The sequence below is a fragment of the Parasteatoda tepidariorum genome, chromosome 1 (genome assembly GCF_043381705.1).
Source record: "Parasteatoda tepidariorum isolate YZ-2023 chromosome 1, CAS_Ptep_4.0, whole genome shotgun sequence".
Classification (NCBI taxonomy): Eukaryota; Metazoa; Arthropoda; class Arachnida; order Araneae; family Theridiidae; genus Parasteatoda; species Parasteatoda tepidariorum.
Window position 1 is genome coordinate 88,890,067 of NC_092204.1, and position 12,441 is coordinate 88,902,507.

General features: G+C 29.0%; 1 protein-coding gene across 1 annotated transcript; it reads right to left on the reverse strand.

The window, feature by feature from the left end:
* Positions 1–2,125: 2,125 nt before the first annotated feature.
* On the reverse strand, positions 2,126–11,497 carry LOC107454658 (small ribonucleoprotein particle protein SmB). Its single transcript, XM_016071926.3, has 5 exons — positions 11,339–11,497; positions 8,603–8,866; positions 5,073–5,178; positions 3,813–4,112; positions 2,126–2,260 (listed from the first exon to the last, which is right to left on the reverse strand). The coding sequence occupies exons 1-5, from the start codon at positions 11,339–11,341 to the stop codon at positions 2,217–2,219; spliced, it is 717 nt and encodes a 238-aa protein (XP_015927412.1). The 5' UTR covers positions 11,342–11,497; the 3' UTR covers positions 2,126–2,216.
* Between the last annotated feature and the right edge of the window lie 944 nt (positions 11,498–12,441).

Below are 12,441 nucleotides of genomic sequence, written 5' to 3' on the forward strand. Positions count from 1 at the left end.
AAATGACACACACATTTTGAATTTTAGGTCTTTTTGACACTGTTAGCAACGATTCTATCATAAATTTACGTCACCGATTGTTTCAACATAGCTTTTCCAATTCTGATATTTTTAATTCAATATTTTAATAGCTGCTTATTATGCACAAATTTGGTGCCAAAGGTGTACTTTTCGATCAATGAATATAAGAGTTTTGAAGCAGCTTGGCACAATTTTAGGAAAAATCAATATTTTGGAGCAAAAATTTAGATTTCAGGGATGAGATTAGCCAAAAGGCAAAAAAGCTGAATTTCCACAATAGTAAATTTTACGCAAGCGCAACCCTTTAATAAAAAATTCCAGACAGTTTAAGGTAATAAATAATGTGTTGACATACAACTGTGTACTAATCTATTATTATATAAATGATTACATTGGCACTTAACATTTAGCAAAAATAAAAATTACCAATTGAAAAAATAAAGCTGGAAATCATATTTTCCCTCAGTTCACATAAGAGACAATTACTTGAAAAACTACCTGGTTTAACAAATTAAGACTACTGAGAATATACATTAATATTTCATTTCTTTTAATAAATACTGTTATGTGATTTAAAGTAAATATATCAGTAATATTACTTTTTAAATTATATTGAAAACAAAAACTTTTAACAGTGGACCGAAACATTATGTTCATATTATAGTCTATTCTAACTAGAGCCCTCTGAAACATATCAATAACAATGAAGTAGAAATATATAGTAACTCCTTAACATACAAAAATTGCCATTTCAGTTTGAAAAATTACATGACAATCAGCAACTGTTTAGATATATGTTCTTTATTTGATAAAAATTTTGCATTTTACAGCATAAATAGCAGCAATTATAAATAAAATTTTGATGAGTTAATTAACTCTTTTACCAAAAAAAAAAAAATTTAAATCTCTTAAGTGATTGTTTTTGTTTGCTATATCTTTTATGTTTGCTATATTTAGTTGTTAGTCCATCCTCAAACATCTTGTGACAAATCCTACTTTTTCTCCTTTGCAAGCACAGAATGTAAGTTTTGAATATATTCCCTTCCAGTTTCTCTGATGTTGTATCACTTACTTATACTAATAATCGTCGTTAGAAAAACAGTCACCTTTATAGTAACTAATTTTTAAAAAAATTACTTCTTACAAGAATCGCGATAGTTGATCTTAAAATTGCGTGAATATGAATAACAATTATGGATTTTGAAATCACATGAATATGAAACTAGATATTAGATTTTGAAAATGAGAAAATACAGACTGGGATATAGAATTTTTAGAATGCGTAAATACAAATCACGATTCATAATTTTTAGATAGCGTAAATACAAATCATGATACGTAATTTTTAGATTGCATAAATAAGAATTATGCCTTATTTTAAAATCACGTATAAATACGAAAATCAATGTTTGATATTATAAACCGTATGAGCAAATCAACACATTGAATTTTAAACTTGAGTGAATACGAATCGCTACATAGGTTTTCAAAAAGGCGTTAATACGAATCACAACATCGGATTTTTAAATCTCGTAAATAAGAATCGCAACGTACAATATTCAAATCGCGTGAATAAGAATCGCAACACGCAAATATGAAAAGCTATGTTTGATATTAAAATCGCATGAATAAGAATCGAGATATTAGAAGATTCCAAGTTTGGGACCTTTAAAAGATTTGTCAGAAGCAGCGTCGTTTGAACTACGACAATTGGATTTATCTGGAGAGCGGGTAAAAAATTCGGAAAATCTTATCTGCTGCGTGTAAAGGGGGAGAAAATAGCTAAAATAAGTAAAAATAAGAAAGGATTGGTAGCTATGTAGTTTGAATTTTCTGTTTCTCCTTGAAAATCAGTGAATTTTCTGAAAAAGCGAAATACTTATAAAAAAAAGTGAAATTTTTAGAAAACCTGAATTTCTGATAAAAAAAAGCTGAAATTCAAGAGATAAAAGTGAAAAAAGCAGAAATCCGCTAAAAAGCGTCAAAATCTCATCCCTGAGATTTGAAGCAGTTTGGCGCAGCTGTTCCAACCCTGATTGAATAAAGGATAAAAAGAAATCAATGATACAAAAATTTGTGTATGCTTACATATTTACAAAACTCATTATTCTTTTTCACTTTTATTTTCTTAACAAAAGAATATACACAAGGACAAATTTTTCGTTTGATAAAATAAAATAGGCATCGTTTTTCTTCTAACCTCTTGGTGGGTGAGGTGGTCTCATTCCAGGAGGGGGTGCTACAAAAGGAAAAAAAAATTAATAAATTTTTTGAACGTCTAAAGTCAATATCTGGTGTCAAAAATATATAGTTTTATAGAACTCCAGGATGGATACTTTATCTCACACTTTTTTAATAATTTTTTCTTCCCTTAGCTGCGTTCAAGATTTTAAAAATGATATATTTGTATCACTTGAAAAATATCTGGCTATTTCGTTATTGTTTATGATGTGGTTGACAGGATAACAAGTTTAAAAACATATTAATAATTTGGGTTTGACACCTACCTGAAAAAAACCACCTAATTATGCAAAACCAAATTATTATTTTTAACGTGTTCAGACAAAATTCTGGAACAGATTAAGAGTTTATCTTAATAAAATAAAAAAAAACAGTAATTCTACCAAATTAAATAAGTTGTTAAATGATTAAAACAAAAATTAACTGTTCAAATAGACTTTAACAAGATTATATCTAGTAGCAAAAACTCAGTTGCACTGCAGATTATTACAATGCATGCAAATTATTTTTCATCAAGTCTTTATTTTCTAAAAGGTAACACACGAATGGGAATCTCTGAGATTCCCTATACTGTTTTCTAATAAAAATTAAAAAGCTTAATTGATAGAACACCGTAAATGACAAAAAGTAAAGATTTTTTTGTTTTTTTGTTTCTTGTCTACAAACTTAATTGTAGGGTTTATTCCATATTTTTAGCATTGTATAAAATTCAGTTTAAATTTATACAACCTAAAGTTCTTACACTTAACTTTTAAGGGTCTTATATTCTTAAATTTTGCTACATGCAAAATAAAAAACAGATAAATAACTTTTGATCTACAGATCGGACAATATTTCAAGCTATGAAATCAGACTCAAAAACGTACTTTCTCTGAATAAAGATATGCTTTTTCCCCGATTGATTCGGATTTCTGATCCTCAATATATAGGGAGTATCCGCAACCTGGGAAATATTGTTCCAATAGCTTGGTCAGAAGACCGCTCCAAGGTTTGGAGTAAAATCGGTTCATGAGAAATTCATTTTAAATGTAAGACTTCTTAAAATATGATTTCACAAGAACTATTCAATCAATATAACTCAATTTTTTTATTTTATGGTATTTCCACATTTTTTTTAGTTATTCTACCTTCGATTATTTATCTAAAAATAAAGCAAATATTTAATCAATGGATAATGTAGCACCATAATTTTTCCCAAATCAGAAAGAATTAAAACTGTAGATAATATACCAAAAATTAAAAAATATTTTGAGGCAGGTGGTAAAATAAGTTTTAATATGTTTAGGTATATGAAATATCATAGGCTAATTTATAAGTATTTTCTTATTTTAGGAATATTAAATATTTTATCAAAGTAAATCATAGAATTAAAATGAATACATTTAATCGAAATAAATATAAGTTTTTTCAATATAAAAATCTTAAGAACCCTGGTAATAATCTTTACTATATTCTTCTAAATATACTCTATTTTACTCAAAATAACTTTGCTTTAACATTAGTTCTTGTCACAGATTTAAATGAATAAAAAAGTTTTGAAATTAGCTCACCTCCTCTCATCATGCCTGGTGGTGGTCCACGCATACCAGGTGGACCACCCATAGGTTGTTGCATCCCTCTTCCCATTGGTCCTGGGGGCATTCCACGTCCCATCATTCCAGGTGGTGGCCCCATCATTCCTGGGGGTGGTCCACCTCTTCCTGGTACAGGAGGACCAGGCATTCTTTGAACTTGGGGTGAAGGTCCAGGTGGTGGTCGCATCTGTGGCGGAGCGGCTACTCCACCTCGTCCTTGAGGAGTCATGACTTGTGGTGAAGGTCCACCAACACCACGGACAGGACCTTGTAAACCTAACAGAAACCAAAATTATAACTATTTTGTAACATTTAGAATGAGATAGTTAACTTTTGTATGCTTTATTATAAATTATAAGTATTTCTAATATAAGATATACTTCAGTGAGTTCAAACAATATAATTTTGAAATAGGTCACCAAAAAGAGCAAATCTTATAAAGTTATCATTAGATAGTAAGCAAGAAAAAATAAAAAGAATTTTTTTTTTAAAAATAAAATTATTTTTCTAATAAGGACTTTTATAATTATAGTTTACTGGTTCTAATCTGAGTTTGATAGTACTGTTGTTGATTTTATGGTGACCAAAAATAATTTTGAGAAGAAAAAAAGTTAATTTATCTAGATCCAGATAAGTAGTAGACACATATTTTCAAGTTATAACCTTTTAGTTTAAACAGCTAAAAATTTACTACATAAAGTTTAATAAGTTTACTGGATTAACTTCTTAATTTTTTCAAATGAAAGAAATTTAAAAAACTTATCGATGAAAAAAAAAACAAAGGCCTTTTTGAAAACTTTTCTTTTTCTATTAAAATTCAAATATTTTCGAACTGGTTTATGGCTTAAGTAGGCAAAATCTCTAAATTCATTAATAATTCTATTAAATGAAAAGTAACATTTAACTGAATTTTAAACCGTAGTGCATCTCTAAAATATGTAACACCTAACTTTTGTCTCCTCCACATACATTTAATAAAACTACAATAAGAAATAACAATATGACAGAGGTATGTGATACATGACTATGTCAAAAGCTTAAAATTTGAAATAGAAAACTTGATTATTAGAACTGAGTCATATATACATTAAAACATAGAATCTAGTTCCAAGATGTCTAACTTTTCCCAAGCTATTTGATTTACAAGAAAATAATTCCTAAAATATAAAACTATGAACAAAACAAAAAGTTAGTATTATTAACAAAGTTAGAAGAGAAATATTGAAATAAACTTACCGACAGGTGCTGCCCCAACAGGAGCAGCTGGTACACCTCTGCCAGCTGCACGTCCCAAACCAGGCCCAGGAGCTGCTCCAGGAATGGGAACTCTAGGAATACCTTCCTAACAAATATAACAATTTTGCAAATTTAATTAGTCTCTATATCAATCATTGTTAATATTCAAATTTATTTTTCTATTAATTTTATGGTTAATCAATTAATCATACCATTATGTATAGAATACTTTTTGCTAATTCAAATATTTTTGGTTAATTTTCATTTTTCTTCTTATGATTATCAACATCTTTTATGTCTTATCAAACAATTTTCTTAAAATTTACTCTTTAAAAGCAGTCATACAATAATGTAATAAAGGTAAAAATCATAAAAGATTCATATAAATTCTAAAATTATTTTTTTGACATTTTGAAATTTGTTATTTAATACTAAGAATAATTTCTAAAACAATTGGTTTACTATAAAGCACAGTAACACAAAATTTAATGATGATGAAATTAATTCTGCATATATATTATATTATAAATTAAAAAAGACTTTACATGAAAAAACTTAAAGTCTTGAGACAAAAAATCTTCATTTTTAATATTTGAAACACTTTTTTTTAATTTTCATTTATTATCTTTGTAGATTATAATTTCTCAACATATTTTTTAAAGAAACTTAACAAGTATTTGTTTATAATTTTGGAAAATATAGAATCCAAAATAGAAAATATAAGTTCAGGAAATCAAAATATATGCTGTTTTTTTTTGTTGACTTACAGTGAAAATATGTTTTATAGTTATTACCCCTGTGGCAGAATTTTTTCTGGCTTTCTGCGACAAACCTAACTAGAACCAATATCTTTCTGCAAGATATTTTTATTGTTATAAATATATGTGTAATGAATTTATACTAATAGATGCACTTCATGTTTATAAAAAAGCCTACATGCATAGAATAAAACTATGTAGATTTTTTTTTCTTCATTTCATAATATAAGTTTAAATTTCTTAATAAGTTTAAATGTGCATAATCTTCGATAATAAAGAAGAATTGTAAATGTATAGATCTGCAGACAAAAATGCTTACTAGAGCATAAATAAAGATAACCCAGAACCTGTAATAAGATAGAACTTATAAAAATTGCTAAGAATGGACAAAAAGATTAAATTTATAAAACAACATAACTGAATTTGAAGTATCAGCTTAAAACAGTATGATTTGATGTTTCATTATAGTAATTGTATCAGGTACAGAAACAAATCAGGTGAAAAAATTAATATTGAGGTTGAGTAATCAAAATCAAAATAATATGGACTATAACTGAATTCTAAAAGCAAAAAAATTAAAGCAATCTATTTCTATATGAAAACAATTAGATTAATTAGATTCGATTGATTTTGTACAGACTTATTGAAAAAAATTTATAAAAAAAAGAAGGTAAATAAAACTTTTTTCGTGATCAGATTAAGTTCAGAAAGAAAAAAATACACAGCGCTTGCGATTTGTAACAGAAGTCTCACGATATTGTGTAAATATATAGCATTGATTCCACACGAAGTACGCAGACGCGGTTTCCTACTCAATACGCTCAAGAATATTCAACATCTCGAAACGAAATCGTCTTCATCAGTGCTGAAACATCGGTATTAGAGCTATACTCATTGGATGCGATTTTTTTCACATGCGTATGGAAACCTATTTGAAAGTGTTTCGCCAGTAAATATTTTCCACCAATCTGGTTTTCATTCGCATGCCAAAAAATTGTAGATAGTGAGATATCTTAGGCTTTATTTCATTTATCGTTATATTGCGAGTGTTTTTTTATATCGACGGCTTAATTCAAAAGATATAGGCATTTTATCATCCGTTTCATCCTTGCTATCAACATCGCTACTAGTAAGAATATTTGGTTCGAATCTATAAAGTTTTTTTTTTTTTTCAATATTAGTAGCGTGGAAAGCTTCTTTCCTCTTTTCCTGTCGCTTTGCAGAAAAAAAAATCTCTGACATCGCTAGATATTGTCATTTTCCATCTTATTTCTTCTTCGAAATGCCGCCTTGAAAAATAAGTTCAAAATTTTTTTTAAAATTATTGTTGCTTCATAAGAGCAACAAATAACCTTTTCGCTAGACATTATTTTTTTAAAAAAGAAAAAATCTTTTTACGCATGAAATTTTCCACATAAGTGCAAAAAATATAAAACGCTCTGTTCTCGTAAGAAAACACAAAAAGCAAATTACGGCGCCAGCGATAAAGGCCGAAGTTGGCAAAAGTCCCAAAAATAGCTTAATAAAGGGGAAAAAATGTCTCCCCTTTTATATCCAGTTACTGTTTGTGTTGGAGACGGACTAGGGAGATTAACGGAGGATCACGAGTGCTTTCCCCTTCCACGGTATGCTAGAAAAACAGTTATTTAAAAACAATTCTGTAAGAAAATAATTTTGCCGAACCATTATTGCTTCTGCAGAAATTTTCTGTTTCTGTCGAAATTATTTTTTTGTAAAACAATTTCTGTTTCTGCAGAATCTTTTTTGAGAACTTTTGTTTTTGCCAAACCAAAAAATTTTATTCCCCAAATAAGAAAATCTTTCTGCAAGAACTCAGTCTCTTTCTGCGACAATGTCGCTGTGTCGCCGTGTTTCTGCCACGGGGGTTATTACAAGTAAAAAATATGAATTATCACTTATCAACCATGATTATTTTTAATTACTAATTTCTGCTTATATATATCACAAGAAATTACAAAAATGAAAATCACTCATAAACCTATCCTTGAAATGGCGAAAATTCTAAACAGTTTAAAAAATGACCAATTTAATGGTAAATAAAAAGTTAGCTATAATTGAGTAAATAAAGTTTTACTTCAGAAAATATTCTAAAACTCCTGGCGATAACTTTAACTTCATAGGAGCAAATAGAAAAGTCTCCTTTTCCTGAAAATAGTTGTTTTTTTAAGCCTTTTCAACCCTGTAGGATATTCTCCAGGTGGGCATTGGAAAAATAAATGTTTCATTTGAAGCATGGATGTCTTAAGTGTGAGAAACCATGGAAAATTGATTTACAAAATACATACAGATAAATTTAAAAAAATTCAGATTATCATCAATTTAAATTTAATTTAAGGCAAGCAAACAATTCTATGCAAAAAATGCAATCATTTTGCAGGTATATTTGGCAGGGAGAAGAATTATTTTTTTTAGAGTCAAATTATAAGAACTGTGAATAATATTTCTGCCCATCTTAAAAATTAGACACCTGATACACATTACACAATAGTTTAAAGGTAACAAAAGAGCAAATGAAAAATTTATTATGATTCAGAAGTTCTCTTTCATGCAATGAGACAGAACCCATTCACACTCAGGTTTTAAGGCTCTCTATATATACTAAATCCCCACAATATGACCTAATTATACAATGCAGCAAAAAATATGAATAAAAATATATTTTTTAAAATTGTTGAAAAAATATCTGTACTGAATACTTAAATGAAACCTGTGCATCTAACTAATGTTTATTTTGAAAATGGTTGAACATACTTCAGCAGGGGGAGGTCCTTCTACTGTTAATGAAACAATGTTCTCTCCTCTAAGCAGTACAAATCCTAGAACTCTTTTTTCTTCTTTTTCAGCATCTTTATTTTTCTTAGGCTTTATTTTTCTAAATTCTTCACAATCTCCCAGAATAAGATTCATATGTTTGTCAAATGCTTTGAAAGTTCCAATGAAAATTCTACTGTCCTGAAGTGTGACACGCATCCTGTAGTTCAGGTGCTGTATCATCTTATTATTTTTACTGATAGTCTAAAAAAATAATATATTATAATAACTCATCATAAATTACATAAAAACCAAACACATAGATAATTTAAAAGAAGTCACTATCTAAATTTTCAGAACAAAATTAGTATAAAATTTAAAGAGATAAATAGAAATTACGGTAATTAAAAATAATGAACCCAGAGGATCAGAATGTCTTTTCTATTGTGGGGGTGTGCATGGAAATAACAGTACAGTCGAACTCGTTTATAACGAGCACAAAGGGACCGTAACATGCACTCGTTAAATCCGAGTGCTCGTAATAAACGGGTCCTTAAGGCAGACGTGCAACCAGAAGGGGGGGGGAGGTCAAATGATTGAGTTGACTTAAAATTTAATTGATACTTACTTACTTTAATTACATTAGTTAATTTAATTCAATATTTATCTTAATTTAGTGACAACTAACCCCTCCCCCCAAACCAGCAAAAAATTTCTAGTTGCGCTACAGTCTTAAAGGAAAGGAAATATAAACGGAAAGAAAAATAAAGGAAAAGATTCTTACCAAAACATTTATTATTTTCATTAATCTACTTTTAACTCGCGCATTTCATATCATTTTGAAAAAAAGATAAGACAGAAAGACTAGAAAGATGAGAAAAAAGATTGCCAGACAGAAAAATATTGCTTGCTAAAACCGGGTCTTGCTCGTTAAAAGCGACGTCTGTTCCATAGACTTAACATTGATCCAACCAAATATCCTTGTTTCCCTCGTTAAATCCGAGCTCGTTATAAACGAGTTCGACTGTAATAAAGATCTGTTTTCTAATAAGAATGTAATGTTTTATTAAGGACAAAATGGATCTAATATGGATCATCATTTAACTATCCATAATGTAAATGGAAGTATCTAATGAAATGAATTTAAATTTTTAGAAGTCGTGCAAATGGAAAGATGTCTGAGATTTGTTTCCAATTGTTGGTATATTACAGAGCTCAAAATTAGTGGTATTTTGGTATGGGTCGTAGTAGTTTGTTGGGACCGTAAAACTAAACTTAAGACTATTATAATTTCTACTCTTGATATTTAGATTTACAAATAACAACTCAGCTTGGATTTTTTAATAAGTACAGAGCAAAATTTTTCTTTCAGAATAACTATAAAATTTTTATTAAGTATGATATATTTTCAACTTAAAATATCACAATACTTTTAAGAGCTTCTTTACTTATGTTGGTATTGGTCCTGATTATCAGTGAAATCTCTTGGGAGTGAACACGCTTTGTTCCACAGTAAAATAGTTGTTAATGGAGGTTGGTCGTTCTTAGGGGGTTACTTGCATTGACTTAAAAAAGTTATCGAGGGTACATAATTTTTCGCAAAAATTTTTAATTTTGGTCAGTGTAATTTTCTTGGTGCAGAAATGACACTTCTGTTGGCGTCATGAAAACCGGATTAATTAATAAAACTTACCGTCAATAAAAACGATTCCTACAGATATAAATATGTGTAAAAACAAATTATGAATGAAAGAACTACTTTAAATAAATATAAAATGCTTTTTGTTTAGGTTTGCATTTCATTTGATATCAGAATAGTTATTTAGCTTCATAAATGAGAGGTTTGTTTGATTAAGATGCTTAGTTTTTCTAAATCAACTATTTTTAAAAAATATAATTTTTAACTCTAAATCTCTGCACCCATTGCAGAAAAGCATTTAGAGCAGAAGTTTTCCTGGTCCCTGGGAAAGGTTCTGATGGTCTCTCTTAAAGGTTTCTTTTAACATTAAGTTTTTTGAAAAAATCCTTTACTTCCCAAAAATGAGTCTTTAATATAGGAAGTCGCATAGATGGTCCTTCCTTGAGATTTCACTGTATTAATATTATGAATATATTTAACATAAATTATGAGTAATTTACAAATTAAAATCTTATGATATGTTATAGTTTTTAAAGCTTCTTTACATGGGTTGGAATTGTTATGAGTTTTATAGCGGGTTATTTCATTATTGCTAAATCTTTTGTAGCAAAGTGCAGAGTTCGAGATGGCATTAATGTGAGTGTAGGAAATTATGAGATTCTTTATTAATCAGTGATTAATCGGATTTGCTCATAAACCAAGGAAAATAAAGAGTTCGAAAGCAGTAACTGTTACAAGATTTATTATTTAAGCGATAATAATGGAAAAATTGTCAAGAACAGATACAAAAGTACGACGAACATTCTTATAAATAACGCAAGATAAAAACCATAGGCTTATAAAGTATGACCGAATTAGTTAAAATATCATAAGACTAAGACAACTTATACACAATTCTTTAATAGATATAGATGCAAATAGCGAGGCAGCTTCTGTACCAAACGTAAAACAAATTATTATTAAAGTATAAGTATTATTAACGACATTATATACATTATTAGCAGCACAACATAATTTTCGAACTACTACAGAATTAAGTCTCACATTTCAAAAAAGCTACATTTAAAAGAACACTTGTTATAAATAATATAGCATACCATATTGATAGTTAATCAGGGCATTAACAAGAGACTAATTAAACATTAAAAACAATAAAATTTTATTGTTTGCCAAAATGCGCCACCGGTGAAACAATCAAACACTTCACTTCAAATATTTTCACCCATAATGATGCCAAAAAAAGTTTAGTAATATTTTACTCTAGAAAGGCTTACTAGCAACTAATTTTCACTAGAGTAAATAAAATGGGACAAAATGGATTGTCCAATGATTTCGTAGGATGTTGTTGTTAATTTACGTCGCACTAGAGCTGCACAATGGGCTATTGGCGACGGTCTGAATGATTTCGTAGGATTAGTGACTATGTGGCAAAAAAACATCAAAAAACTCATCAGAGTGAAGCCTCTCGATCACTCACTGTTAATGGAGGTCGGTCGTTCTTAGGGGTTACCTCCACCAAGGCCTGCAAAAGTACCTTATTTTTTCGTACAAATTTTTTAAATAATTTTCTTGACACGGAAATACCATCTTTGCTTCATTATGAGAATCGGATTGATGAATAAAATTTAGCGTCAATAAAAATGAACCTTTATGATATAATTATGTGTAAAAACAAATTTACCAATTATGCGTGATAGGACCATTTTAAATAAAAGAAAAGATAAGAAGAGGTTTGTTTGAGATACTAGTTCTTTTCCTAAAATAATTTTTTTTTTCTTTTCAATTTAACTTTCTTAAAATAAATCATTGATAGCCCAGATAGCAATATAAGGTTTTTTTCACCCAACAAAAACCTTTTCATGTAAACCTGAAAAGGGTTTTTATACGGTTTACATGTAAACCCTCTAACCTTAAAACGAGGTCTGCGACAATCTGCTCTATTCTACGCACATTACCCTAATCCAAAACCTTGGAAAAAAAACTTCTACATAACAACCATAAAACGAGGTTGTCTTAAGGTTTTCAAGCGGGAAAAAAACCTTGAATAAAGCTAGTTCTAAGATGAAAATAATCTTAAATCTACGTAATTATAAGGTTTTCGTTTGCAGCGTTTCGTATGCTCAGCTAAAATCTACCTTGTCATGAGATTTTCATTGACAATGCAATTTAATACTATTGCTAGTGTACGTCAGCTAAAACG